Raw genomic sequence first — 13,176 nt, 5'->3', positions numbered from 1 at the left:
TACTCCTGGGATGAAATGAATGGAGAACTCTGAATGGGAAGCATTTTGCGTGGGTTTAAATGATAACTGCAGAAGCTGCAGTGCCCTGGAGAATCAGGCACTTTGTAAGTCAGTGTGAAGGATAGTACAGTAGTTAGGGCCCTGACCTAAGAGATGAGGCTTCAATTCCCACCTCTGATGTACTTGCTCAGGGTTATCCAAGAAGTGTAACTCTGCCCCTCAGTTTCCCATCAGTGAGAATGGGATAACAGCCCTTCTCTGCCTAACAGCAGTGCTGTAACTGAGAATAAATCCAGTGACGATTATGAGGAGCTCAGACACTGCAGTGACAGTGGCCAGGCAAGTACCTAGGAGAGGTGGTTAGATCTGCGGTGGAAGTCACTAGGAGTTTCCCTGAGTGAGGACATTAGGAAACGGCCTTGAGGAACAAATGTGAGATTTGGCCCTGAAGTTATAAACTGGGCTTCTGATTTTAGCCTTTAACCAATCAGACGACAATGAAATAGGCGTTTAGCCAATAAACACCAAAAATGGTTACTTGGATCTACGGGTTTGTCTACACAGAGCTGCAATACGGACTATGGGGCTGTGGTTTCTAAAGTGCTCTAACATGCTGTGCATTAATTAGTCTGTGTAGACCCTGCTGGTGCTCACTAAAGACTCCCTAGTGTGCTTGAATATAGTGCTGTTTGAAGTGGTACTACATTAAAGCACCACTCGGGAATATTCCCAAGAGATTACTCATTGCTGTATACACAGAGAGAGCCCCAAATCCCCTGGATTTTTTTGGAAAATGCATAAAATTCAAAAATTGCTAAAAATAAACCCTGAAAAATGAAATAAACCCCATAAAACGTAGCTCTAGTTGTAAAGCTGGTTCTTCAGCTCTGTGGCACTTCTCTTTTGTTTTAGGCTTGGGCAGTTTTCAAAGGGAAATTTAAAGAAGGTGACAAAGCCGAGCCAGCCACTTGGAAAACGAGGCTACGCTGTGCTCTGAACAAGAGCCCGGACTTCGAGGAGGTGACTGACAGGTCCCAGCTGGACATCTCGGAGCCGTACAAAGTGTACAGGATTGTCCCAGAGGAAGAGCAGAAATGTAAGTGTCCTGATAAACTAAGTGACTTGTTCCATAGCCACCTGCCTCCTGAGCATTGAACATCTGAGGGATTTATAGGAGAAGAGAGATTGTGTCTGGTTATTAAAGCAAAGGGAAAAACAGAAGTGGACTTATGCCAGTTCTGACATGCATTCAGATACCGAGCTGCATTTCCCGGGCCATATTCCACCTTCACTTGTGCCAGTGTGAATCTAGGTGATTCCACTGGGTCAGGTTGTACCCCCTAGATCATTGCCCAGGGAGCTGCCTTGGTCATGGAATGGGTGGGGAAGGGGGGAGTCAGCACTGTCCCACTCTTCCCTAGAGCTGTGGGGCAGGGATCCATGGCTGAGGAGGGGCAGGCAGAGGGCAGATATGGGAGATCAAGGGGTTGGGGAAGGAGAGGCCAGGGGGTCATGCATCCTTTCTTCCTCAAAGCCACCTGGGGAAAATTAATGTAGCTGTAAACTGCTGTCACTTTACTGTAGCCACATGGACTGTGGAACCTTTTCAGGGAGGATTCTGGGGTGCCTTTTAGCAAGGAAAGGCCTGGCAGGCGAGGGACAAGGGCCCCAAGGCCACTTCAGATGCACAGGACCTGCATGTGGAGAGCCACTGGAAGTCCATGCCATCAAGATCTTGTCCCTTCTTCCTGGCGGGAGGAGAGCAAACACTCCTTGGCCCCCGCTGGAAGGATCTGGGGAAAACTCCATGTGGAAAGTTTGGAATTCACCCTCCTCCCCAGGGCCTCATCCCACAGCTGTTTGAGTATGAGAGGCTATTCCCGCCAAGTAAAAAACCAAACAACAGAGCGTGCTGTCTGACATTAGCTGACAATACTCCATGGCAGTCTGGCTCAGAAGGTCTGATCCTGTTCCCACTTACACCAGTATAAACACAGAGTGACTCCACTAAAGTCAATGGAGTCCTTCCGGGGTAAGTCTGGGCTGAGATCAGAATCAGTCCTGAAGTCTGTCCTGGTGAAGGTTTTAGTTGTGGTTTTGGCCTTACATTCAGTCCTGTTGCCCCCTTCTAACCTAAAGGTACAGCTGCTTTAATCTGTACAGATGCTGAGGAAATAGAATAACTCCCTCGCATTGCCCAACAGTAAAAGCGGCGATTATAGTAACAGGGGTTCAGCAGAGAACATTTGTTGCTGTGATGTCCGGTCTGGTGGTAGCTGTGCTAAGTTTATTTTTATTTGTGGTTTTGTTTGTGCTTTTCTTTTTTTTAAGCATGCAAAATCTGGTTGTCAGGAAGTCTACCTTTAGCATTTTGGTCTCTGTAAACTTCATTCACGCAGAAGGTTTTATATTTCTGTTCACTTGTTACAAGCATTATGCAAATGGCATTCCATTTCCCCCCAACAATGCAGAGCTGTGCTTTGGCAGGGAAGAAAATTTGCCAGTGAAGGTTAAATTGTTCCCAGCTGCAGCAGAACTGTGGCTGTTTTCTGGATTTAATCTTATTCACACCCATGCAATCCGTTGGGCTCAATCTTGCAGTCCTTGCTCTGGAAAAACTACCATTGATTTCAATGGGAATGGAAAGGACTACAGCTGCAGGGCCAATGGGGTTGCACAGTTGTAAAGTGACAGGTTGGCTCTAAAGTGGTACATTGTCAAGTGAATTCCCCATACATGGCAGTGAGAGGTAAGATCCCATGAAGGATTCTAGGTTTCTTTATTTTAACAATGGTAAACATGTCCCAACTTGATGATCACTTTAGATAAGCTATTACCAGCAGGACAGTGGGGTGGGAGGGGGTATTGTTTCATGGTTTCTGTGTGTATATAATGTCTACTGCAGTTTCCACGGTATGCATCAGATGAAGTGAGCTGTAGCTCACGAAAGCTCATGCTCAAATAAATTGGTTAGTCTCTAAGGTGCCACAAGTACTCCTTTTCTTTATGTCCCTAAAGCAAGTCACCCTCATCCCATGGCCTTCTCTTGCATGTTTTATGGTCTGGTTCCTTGTTAGATCACTGCACATGGTGTGATGCGTTGAGCATTGAATTCTTGTATTTCTTTCCAGGCAAAGCAGGTGTTGCTAATGGAGGGAGCTTGAATGAAGCCACTGAGATGGATTGCAGTCCTTCTGCGATAGATGACCTAATAAAAGAGGTAACTAACTGCTATAGAGAAGTGTTCTCTCTTTGGTTGGAAGGGCTAGATGGTAAAGTTTCTCCATGAAATTGTGTATTGCATTTTTCTAATGATAAAACCATACCGCCGCGGGACCTAGATTTTGATATCACTGGGGCAAGAAGAACAAATCTGCATGTTTTACAGATATGTTCGTTACATTCATTCATGTAACACAGTGCACAGTTTGCTTGTCATATCAATGCATCTCACGTTTGCATACAGCTCCATAAGAGTTTCACCAGCGGGTCAGACTTTTGCAGCTCTTGTCTCCCTTCATTGTGATGCAAAATTGTTGGGGTAAATTCTGCTCTCAGCGTCCCTATGAAATCCAAGGCCCCCTCCTCCTAACCAGTCACAAAGCCGAAGAGTTCACCTATGTCACAGTATCCCTGCTGCCCTACTGTGTTTGTTTTTACTATTCCTGTTCAGGGGCCAGTGAGCAATTTAGATAATGGCTTGTTTCCATACCATATTGATTGCCATTGATATGATGTTGATTGCTTGAAACTGCAAAACTGCTTAATCTCGGTTTTGTTGCCTGGATGATGTAATGGCTTTTCTGTCTTCCTCAGTCCCCTGGTGTAGACGATTACCTTGGTATAATAAAGAGAAGCCCTTCCCCACCTCAGGAGAATTGTAGAAACCCTCCAATACCAGACTGGTGGATGCAGCAACCTAGCCCTGGTAAGACACCAACAACGTATCCAGGATTTATAGATCAGAGTGTCTAGTTTGATTGGGTAATCCCTCAAGGACACAACCAGGATAGCAAAGACTAATTTTGGTGATCTCTGAATAGCTGCCTCTATATTTGATGCTTGTGGAGGATTTTTTTGTTTGAGGAACAAGTTTATAAAGAATGCCTAAAATATCATCATACCTCGAATTTAAATCTTGCTGTAAGTACAGGAAAAATTATCTTTGCAATGGCACATGTCATGACTGTCAATGTTTTGTAGTTGCTCAGGGGGTTACGTCTGACTCTACATATATTCAGAAGCCCCAGATCTAAAGTATAAGGTTCGTGTCATCATCGCATTGGCAGTGGCTGACCTTAGTTAGATGGTAGTCCTTGCTCTGGCAAAACTCCCATTGATTCCATTGGGAATGGTAAGGACGACAGCTGCAGGCCCAACGGGCTTAAAGCGACAGGTTGGCTCTAAAGTGGTACGTTGTCAAGTAAATTCCCCATACATGGCAGCACCGTTCTGGATCCCATGTTGGGAATCTCAGTTCTGTCGCTGCTCATCTGGCTGGGGAAGTGGAACCCCTGATGTGGGCCAGCCTCCTTGCAGGATTTTCTTTTCTCATGAAACCATGGAGGGATCAGGACGATGTCGAGAGGAAGAATTTAGGGGTTGAGAGGAAACAGCACCTGGGTGGAACGAGCGGGTGGCCAGGTCACTGGATTTTACCAGAGATCCAGGTGCTTGTTTCAAAACTTGGCACACAAATATAACTTTATTTCTTTTCCCACAGCAGCTGTGCCCCTGATGAATGGGTACTCCAGCTATGAACAGCTGCATTCAGGTACCAGAAATCCCATTCCACTGCATGCTTCCTTGCTTAGTTACATGCTGTGCCCTCAGTCAGTATGGTGTAAGCTACCTCTCATGTGACACTCCCAGCTGGTGCCTGGCTTCGCTGCTGTTGTGGCCCTGTTCATGCGCACACAGAGAAAATAATCATCAAAAATGGCAGAGCCACCGAAAATGGCAGCTTAGGGCTCAATTGCTCAGAAACACTCTGACTTCATAAGCCGCTGTTCCATTCTCAAAAAGAAAAGGAGTACTTGTGGTACCTTAGGGACTAACCAATTTATTTGAGCATAAGCTTTCGTGAGCTACAGCTCACTTCATCGGATGCATTCTCAGCACCCAGGCAAAGGCATTAAAGCTTCTAAGCAGTAGCAGAGATTCATGCACCAGGGAGGAGGCCAGATCCTGCCCAATAAGATGATGCCTTTGCACTGCTCCAACAACACGTAAAGTTGACTTAAAGAGCCAGCTGGGGATTCCCTGGGTGTTGGGAAGTCCCCAGGTGGCATGAGGCTACCATAGCCCCGGCTCTGTGCCAGTCCTTCCAGCCCTTCCCGGGTATTGAAGATATGCCAAAAGCTGGAACGACTGTGACCAGAGCACTCCATGCTTCGGTGATCTGGCCAGCACAGCAGCCCATAGGTGGCACCTTGAGGCTAGTCTGACTTGTGCTGAGGACCAAACCAGCCCCTGGGTGCCACCAGGATTGGGGAAGAGGAGTGTAAAGGTGACATTAAGCCTCCTTTGCTATCTCTACCAGCCACAGCAAGAACTGGGCTCTTGGTTGCAAATCCGCTGTGCATATTGCTTACCCACGGCAAATCTGCTCTCTGCATTGGTACAGGCATTTGTTTGGAGACCTAGCAGGTTGTTTAGATAACAAACAGTAGCATGAGTGAAAGGGCAAGTTTCAGCTGAGGTGGCAGATGCACACACAGGGCAATATAGTTAGCTAACAAGGGACCAAGTCTGACAGACACCCTTAAGGACAGAGAGTTTGTTGGTAGAAGGATCCCAAGGCCACAGGGGATGCCCTCCTGCACACCTATGTGGCAGCATAAAATGGCTGTCCTGGTCTCAGACTCCTTTACGTTTGCTTCACTAAAGGCAGGAGCAGCGCAGTCCACTTGGATGAAGGCTGTTCCAGGATGATTGTTCCCTGGATAATGGAATCTGGAGTGGGTGGGGAGTTTCCAAGGGGCAGTTTATAAACCTGTTACTCCCGTGGCTGAGCACTTACCTGAATCGTGCTGTTGGCTTCAATGGGGCTGCTCATGGAGTGAGGAAATATTTAAGGGGAGGAAGGGTGTTCAAATCTGCCCCAGGGCAGCCACTGCTTGAAGTATGCAGCCATCTGCTCCTCCAGTTCCCAGTGAAAAGGTAGAAGGATCCTGGTGCGTGCAATCGGTGCCCACCACGCTGACATGTGTAGTCATGTTTGCAAACTCTTCTGCTGGCATGTTCTACCTAAATCTAACCAAGGGGTAACTGGTAACACTACTTAGGTAAATCTAACTGGTCAGCTGCAGATAGACATGTGGGACTCTGGAGGATTGGGAAGGTAAAAGGTTGTGGGGTAGAGGGCGTGCTGAGTTCAGGAACCCTGTGCCGAAAATCTGTGTCCCCAGTGGAAAGTCTGAGAGGGTCAGGGAGGAAACAACTGGAGTTCTTCCTCACAGGAGTAGTCCCATTAAAGACCACGCTTGCTGAGCGAGGTCTGCTCATGCCTGCCGGGGCTGCAGGAGCGGCCCTTGACTATCCTGCTGATTCTGGCCCCAGGTGATGCTGACTCTTTACATTCCCTGCTGTTGAGCTGGGCACACAGCATTTCAAGGGCTTCAGCGCTTAAGTGGAGCTTTTCTCTCCCGGGCAATGGGATGGTTATTCCTGCAGCACTGGGTGAAGGAGTGGAGGGGGTTAGCTGCGTCCTCTGATTGGCTGTGTGTGGGCATGTCTCCCTGCAGCGCACTCACAGATGGTGATCAGTTTCTATTATGGAGGGAAGCTGGTTGGCCACACTACTACCTCTTACCATGAAGGCTGCCGAATTTCCCTGAGCCACGCGCCCGCCCACTGTGACAAGCTGTATGGCCCGGATAGCCTGGAGCATGTGCAGTTCCCGTCCGCCGACACCATCCCGAATGACCGCCAGAAGCACATCACCAAGAAGCTCTTCGGGCACCTGGAACGGGGGGTGCTGCTGCACAGCAACAAGCAGGGTATCTTCATCAAGAGGCTGTGCCAGGGGAGAGTCTTCTGGAGCGGAAACAACGTGCTGTACAAGGACAGGCCCAACAAGCTGGACCGGGATGAGGTGGTCAAAATATTCGACACCAACCAGTTTGTCCGAGGTTTGTGGAACATTCCCACCTCTCTTGATCCACCCTCTTCATTACATCTGACTTTTCTGCCCCCCTTATTGTCCTCTGGTCACTGACATGAATAGAGCCATGTTGCTTTAGGATGGTGTCTACATCCTCCTGTACTGATAGGGGTCAGATCCTCAGCTGGTGTAAATCGGCTCCAGTGAAGGGCCGTTGTTTTGAAGGCACTTACGATGGGAACAGGAGATCATTTGTCTTGAGTTCTTTGCAATCTTTAGCATATTTATCCTCAGCGCACCCATGTAAGGTGGGGCAGCGGGGAACGGAACCACAGAGAAGCTAAGTGACTCGCCCAAGGTCACACAAGAAATCTGTGGCAGATCAGGGAATTCCACCCAGGTTTCTTAAGTCTCATAGTAGTGGCCTAACCAGTGGACCATCCTTTCTGTGTTTGAAGTCAAAGAAGCTATGCTGATTTATGCCAGCTCAGGATCTGGCCCAGAATGTGTAGAGTTCAGCCCTAAAGTGCTCACATAGTCTATATGTCCTTGCCAACACTTATAGAAATAAACACAGCAATATCCCTTCCACCAAACGCTGTGGCTTCTCTCTTGGGAGCTGTGGCGTTTGGAGATGATATAAAACACTGCAGTGGGGTTTTTATACAAGTGAGGGCACAATTGATAGGTTATAAAAAAAATCTAAAGATTACAAAATAACATTCCTAAAGGCACTGTGTGTGATCCTGAATCTGTGTTAATACATATTAATGCAGGACCCAGTTCTTTCTCCTCAGGTACAAGGAATGTCTGTGGACTTCCCTGAGGTGGGAAGATAGGACCTTTAGTCGTTCCTCCTTTCTTAGACCTCCCCTGAAAGCACTAGATCAGCAATTCTCAACCAGGGGTCCAGGGCCCCCTGGGGGCCACAAAGAGGGGGTCCGCCAGGCACGGCTGGCATTAGGCTCCATGGGGCCCAGGGTAGAAAGTGCACGCTGAGCCTGGGCCCTGCCAAGTGGAGATGAAGCCAAAGCCTGAGCAACTTAGCTTTCCAGGGCACCCTGTGGTGTGGGGTCCTGGGCAGTTGTCCCGCTTGCTACCCCTGAAGGCCAGCCCGGGCTTTTATATACAGAAAAACAGTTGTGGCACAAGTGGGCGGTGGAGTTTTTATAGCATGTTGGGCGGGGGGGGGGGGGAGGTCTCAGAAAAGAAGAAGGTTGAGCACCTCTGCTCTACATCAAATCAGTCTTCTCCCCAGAGCGGGGAGAAGTTGCTGCTCCATCAGTCTCCTGAGGGGGTCGCTACAGGGGGATGGAATGTGCTCGTTGCCAGACTCCGAGAGGCAGCGGCTCGGCACCCAGGGGCTTGACTCGTCTCCGTCTAAATGGCTGCAGAAGCAGGACAGCAGGTGCACTGGAGTGGCCAGGCACCGCGGCTGTTGAATCCGAGATTAATTCAGCCTGCATCTCAGCACAGTATCGCTTCTACAGCTCTTTAGCAAGGGTTTCCTGCACTGGGATTTTTAATCCCCGCACCCTCTGGTTTTCTCTCTCGATAAAAGCTAAATACCTTTCGCTGAGTGTGTATGCAGTGCTCCCGGCAGGTGTGTGTGTGTGTGGGGGGTTTCTATACAACACTTGCTGCCGAGGTGTGCATACCCAGTTCTCCCGGCAGGTGAATAACCCACCTGCTGCAACTGCCTGTGCTTGTGTCTCACCAAAGTTGGTTGGTTTCCATCCTTTCCGACCATCTGTTTCTCTGCTTTTAGAGCTGCAACAGTTCTACAGCAACCAAGGCCGTTTCCCTGAGAGCAGAGTCTTGCTGTGCTTCGGCGAAGAGTTTCCAGACACGGTCCCTTTACGCTGTAAATTAATCCTTGTGCAGGTAAGGCACATTCATGAGAAACAGCCATTGCTTGAGCTTCCCCTTCGTTCTCCTACAACTCAGAAATGTATCCCCAAGACTATCTGGTTTCTGTCTCTTAACATTTAGAGCCAGATGTTTCCAACCTCAGAAGCATAGGGCTGCATGCAATTTGCGTACCTAACTTCAGGGCTGGATTAACACGGGGGCTTTAGAGGCTGCAGCCCCGAGCTAAGGGGGACCCCAGTGCAGTAGGGCTCAGGCAGGCTGCCTGCATGCCATGGCCCTACGCCACTCCCAGAAGCGACTGGCTGCTGGCACGTCTCTGCGCGCCCCTGGTGGGGGGTAGAGGCAGCTCTGCATACTGTCCCCGTCCCCAGCACTGTCTCCACAGCTCCCATTGGTCAGGAACCAGCCAATGGGAGCTGCGGGGGCGGCGCTTGCGGGCATGGGCAGCGCACAGAGACATGTCCCCCTCCCCCTAGGGGCACGGAGAGACGTGCCAGCAGCTGGCCGCTTCTGCTGCGCTGCCAGCCGGGAGCTGCCCTTGGTAAACGCTTCCCAGCCGAAGCCTAAACCTCACACCCCCCTTGCACCCCAACACTCTGCCCCAGCCTGGATCCCCCTCCTGCACCCAAACTCCCTCCCAGAAAGAAACTAATATAACAGCTGTTCTAAGGTAAGAACTAAGCTATTTTGAATTAACTTAACTATATTCTACATGTTTTAAGACTGAAATGTAACTACAGAACAACTTTGTTAATTAAAAGGCAAGTTTAGTATAGCATTAATAGCCTCGATGCCGTAATTGTGATCGTTTTGTTTTCAATTAGAAAACACACTTGTTTACAGGGGCCCCACAAAATCTAGTAGCTCCAGGCCCACAGGAGAATTAATCCAGCCCTGCCTAACTTGTTTACATATGTGCATCAATTGCATGTATAAAACAGGTATTTGCTTGCACAAATCAGTGTATTTCTTCCCCCTTTCCCTCTCTGTTTTTTCTGTTGTGCTTTGCATAGCCATTTGCTAAATAATTTAACTTTGTACTGTACTCCTCAGCCTGGTGACCTTTTTCTGGCCTCCCACTCCTGCCTTCTAGGCAACTGTAAAATAAATCACTGCAACTGATTGTGTTGTTAGCAGCAGGATTAGGACTTCATGCAGAGAAGGAAGTGTAAGGGGTGAATGAACTTGAGAGTAATGGATAGTTTGCTTGTAAAATCTTACAGTACAAAGAATATGGAAGAAGTGAGTGGGAAAAACTCTGGTGGTAAATTAGAAACAAGTAGGAAGATCAGTGTATTACACCCAGAATGGCTTTGTTCAAAGACTATATAAAAAAAAATTCAAGACCACCAAATCTTTAAGTTAGACATCTTTGCTTTCTTTTGTTGATGACATCCTAATATATTCTCCATGTTATTGATGTGTATTATAGTACAGCCTATAATCTCCAGTCCACATAGGCCACAGAGCAGGCAGGGCCCACCTGGGTCACGGCACGACCAGTTTTTGGCTGGGCCAAACCTAAGCGGTGTTGTGATCCCATGTGCCAGTTTGCAACACCATTTACTCAAATTTGGCCCAGTCATCCGTCTGGCATGATGGAGGGACTGCCAGGCCAAACCCGAGTGGTGCTATGATCCCATGCATCCCTAAGTCAAAATTGGAAGGGGTTGGTGTAGAGGCTTATGGGTCAGGCTGCTGGTGAGGCAGGGCATCTGAGAAGGGAAGAAGAGAGCCAGGTAGGGTGCGGAAAAACTGCACCCTCTCACACTTTTAAATGGCTCTCCGCAACCCCTTCCAATTGAGATTAGAGCCCCATTGTGCTAGGCACTGTGTATATAGAAAGAGACATTCCCTGCCCTGAAGAATTTCCAATTTAACTAGACAAAAGTTAGTGACTTGCCCAAAGCCCCATAGGAACTGAATCCAAGACCAGTTGCCTTAAGCACAAGACCATCCTTCCCCTCTTTTCCCAATTTCTCTTTTGAAAGAGGTTTTCCCTACCCATCAACATCTTTCTGTGCAGTTAGACCGTTCTGTTCCTTGTGGCCTGTTGTACGGTATTGACATTATCTCGTATACCCGCACTAGAGTGTTCAGTGAAGTCTGGGCGGTGGTGTTTATGGTGAGTTGGAGGAAGACGTATGTCTTAAGTGTTCTCATCTTATTTAAACATCTTGGTGGTCTTTCCTTCTACTGTAGGTTGAGCAGCTGTGGGTTAGACAGCTGGTGGACGAGGCAGGAAAGGTCTACAGCAGCGGCCCGATGCTTCCGGTTGCTGATGAGACCCAGCATGACCAAATATTCAGGATCTTCCAAGATATCTGCGGGACACACCAAAGACCCCTGTTTAGAGAAAATCAACAGATCACTGTCTAAGTGCTTTTTAAAACAAATAATGGTGGGGTTAATTTAGACCCTGGTTGGTCCCAGCACTGTTTGAATTCCCCGGTGGAAAACATTCTGATTTAGAATCTAGATGCCCATGGCTGTTCTTTGTTGCTGTTTAAAATAAACTCAGCAATTAAAATTTTCATTTGTGAGCAAAGGAACTAGACCAGAACGGTGAATTCTGGCTACATTTTATTTATATGGATGGCTTTTATACCATTCTTTGTCTTCATCTAGTGCCAACAGCAAGTGGATGAGGGAAGTTTCTTGAGTGTTATAGGAGAGTGACTAGAAAGATCAGTAATGCTAGAACAGCTCTTCTTAATGTCTGTGACCCATCTGGCAGTCAGAACACTTAAGAGCAGACCCTCAGCTCAGTTGTAGTCATTGGAGCTATGATGACACAGCTGCTGAGGATCTGTCACTGCAGTTTCATCCTCTTTTCCGAAAACCTCATTCTGGAAAAAACTGAATCTTGGGAAAGATTTTTAAAAGCTCAGACACAGTGGAATGTCCCCAGGGATCAGGTCGTCCCACTGACTTCCAAACAGTTTGGAATACCGCTGATGGTAAAAGACAATGGAAACTTTTTTAGAGCAAATATCCTTTAACTTCCAAAGGACCCGCTCCTGAAGTAATTTCTTGTTTGCCTTTATGACTGAGGGTTTTTTTTGTATATTGAAGTATTTTGCAATTTGGAAATAAATCCCAAAATTATTTGTAAATATTGAATGTAGGAAATGATCATTTTAATTGTCTTAGCCAAAGAGATAGTTTTTATATATGTAAATGCAAAATATGTTTTTTTAAGTTTGTAGTAAAATGTTCATGTTTAGTTGGCTTTCACCTCAAAAATGCATGTGCCCGACATCCAATGTGTGTGCAAGTTGTGTGTGCATGTCCTGACTAACACGCGCTTCTGCAACTAGGGAATGTGAATTTTTAAGAAATGAGGTCGTGTGCCTTACAGCCGAAAGCCCAAAGCCAGTACTGTGTGTGTCTCTCTCTGCTAGGCTAAGTATTTATTTTATGCCGGTTTTTCAATGGTTTTGTAATTTGTATCTTGCAAATAAAGTGCTCTATTTTGTATCTCTTTTTATCTCCATTCTTCTTTAATGTCCTAATGACGGTACCAATGGGAACCAGTTTCTCTTCCCAGGGGCAGTGTGCTGACTATTGCATTCTTTTGGGGTTAATTATGGAGAAGGATTTACTAACCTAGCCTGCCAAGTTTACTATCCTGGCCTGCCAAAGCCCACCGTTCTAAGGAACTGACCCTGTGAGCTGGGCGCTTGCAGCACCCACTGAATTGATTTCGGCCCCACTTTCTCCTCTCAGCCCTAGCGTGTGAGAGGAGAAATCTATTTCCGCTTGCAGTTTCCTAGTCACTAAGGCTATACTTGTTGGCAGGGATTCTAGTTTATGGACCAAACAATTTGAAGTCAGCCTCTGAGTTTTGCCCTTGATTTGTACATGCACATTTGTATTAATGTGCAAAAGTCAATGATTAGTCTTTATTATTTGTGGTACTGTCTGCCTAAGCAGATTCCTTCTGCCTTCTCTTCAGAGACTAACAGAGTAATTGCCAACAGTGGTAAGTTACCACACAGCTCTTTCTAAGCAAGCATGTTTTATTCTTAAAGGGAAAGCAATACAGAGATAACATTAAAAACAATAAAAGAACCTCCACGCATGCTAATAAGCCTACCAGAGATCAAAACGAACTCCAGCATGAGTTCTGGCAGGATGATTAACCCTTCAAACCCGACAAAGGGGTCTCTTCTATGATCACAAGTTCAGAACAGCCT

At 47.2% G+C, this 13,176-nt stretch overlaps 1 protein-coding gene across 1 annotated transcript in view; it reads left to right on the top strand.

Moving 5' to 3' along the window:
• Positions 1 to 12,457, top strand: part of IRF8 (interferon regulatory factor 8) — a 73,396-nt gene extending 60,939 nt beyond the window's left edge. The window contains exons 10-16 of the mRNA XM_073308428.1: positions 913 to 1,096; positions 3,132 to 3,220; positions 3,817 to 3,928; positions 4,724 to 4,774; positions 6,747 to 7,133; positions 8,874 to 8,989; positions 11,180 to 12,457. Of these exons, the coding sequence (XP_073164529.1) occupies positions 913 to 1,096; positions 3,132 to 3,220; positions 3,817 to 3,928; positions 4,724 to 4,774; positions 6,747 to 7,133; positions 8,874 to 8,989; positions 11,180 to 11,356 (1,116 nt within the window). The 3' untranslated portion in view covers positions 11,357 to 12,457. The remainder of the gene's footprint in view (positions 1 to 912; positions 1,097 to 3,131; positions 3,221 to 3,816; positions 3,929 to 4,723; positions 4,775 to 6,746; positions 7,134 to 8,873; positions 8,990 to 11,179) is intronic.
• Positions 12,458 to 13,176: the final 719 nt, after the last annotated feature.

Source organism: Lepidochelys kempii, chromosome 12, assembly GCF_965140265.1.
Source record: "Lepidochelys kempii isolate rLepKem1 chromosome 12, rLepKem1.hap2, whole genome shotgun sequence".
In the NCBI taxonomy this organism is placed as follows: Eukaryota; Metazoa; Chordata; order Testudines; family Cheloniidae; genus Lepidochelys; species Lepidochelys kempii.
This window is presented reverse-complemented; position numbering and strand designations above follow the sequence as displayed.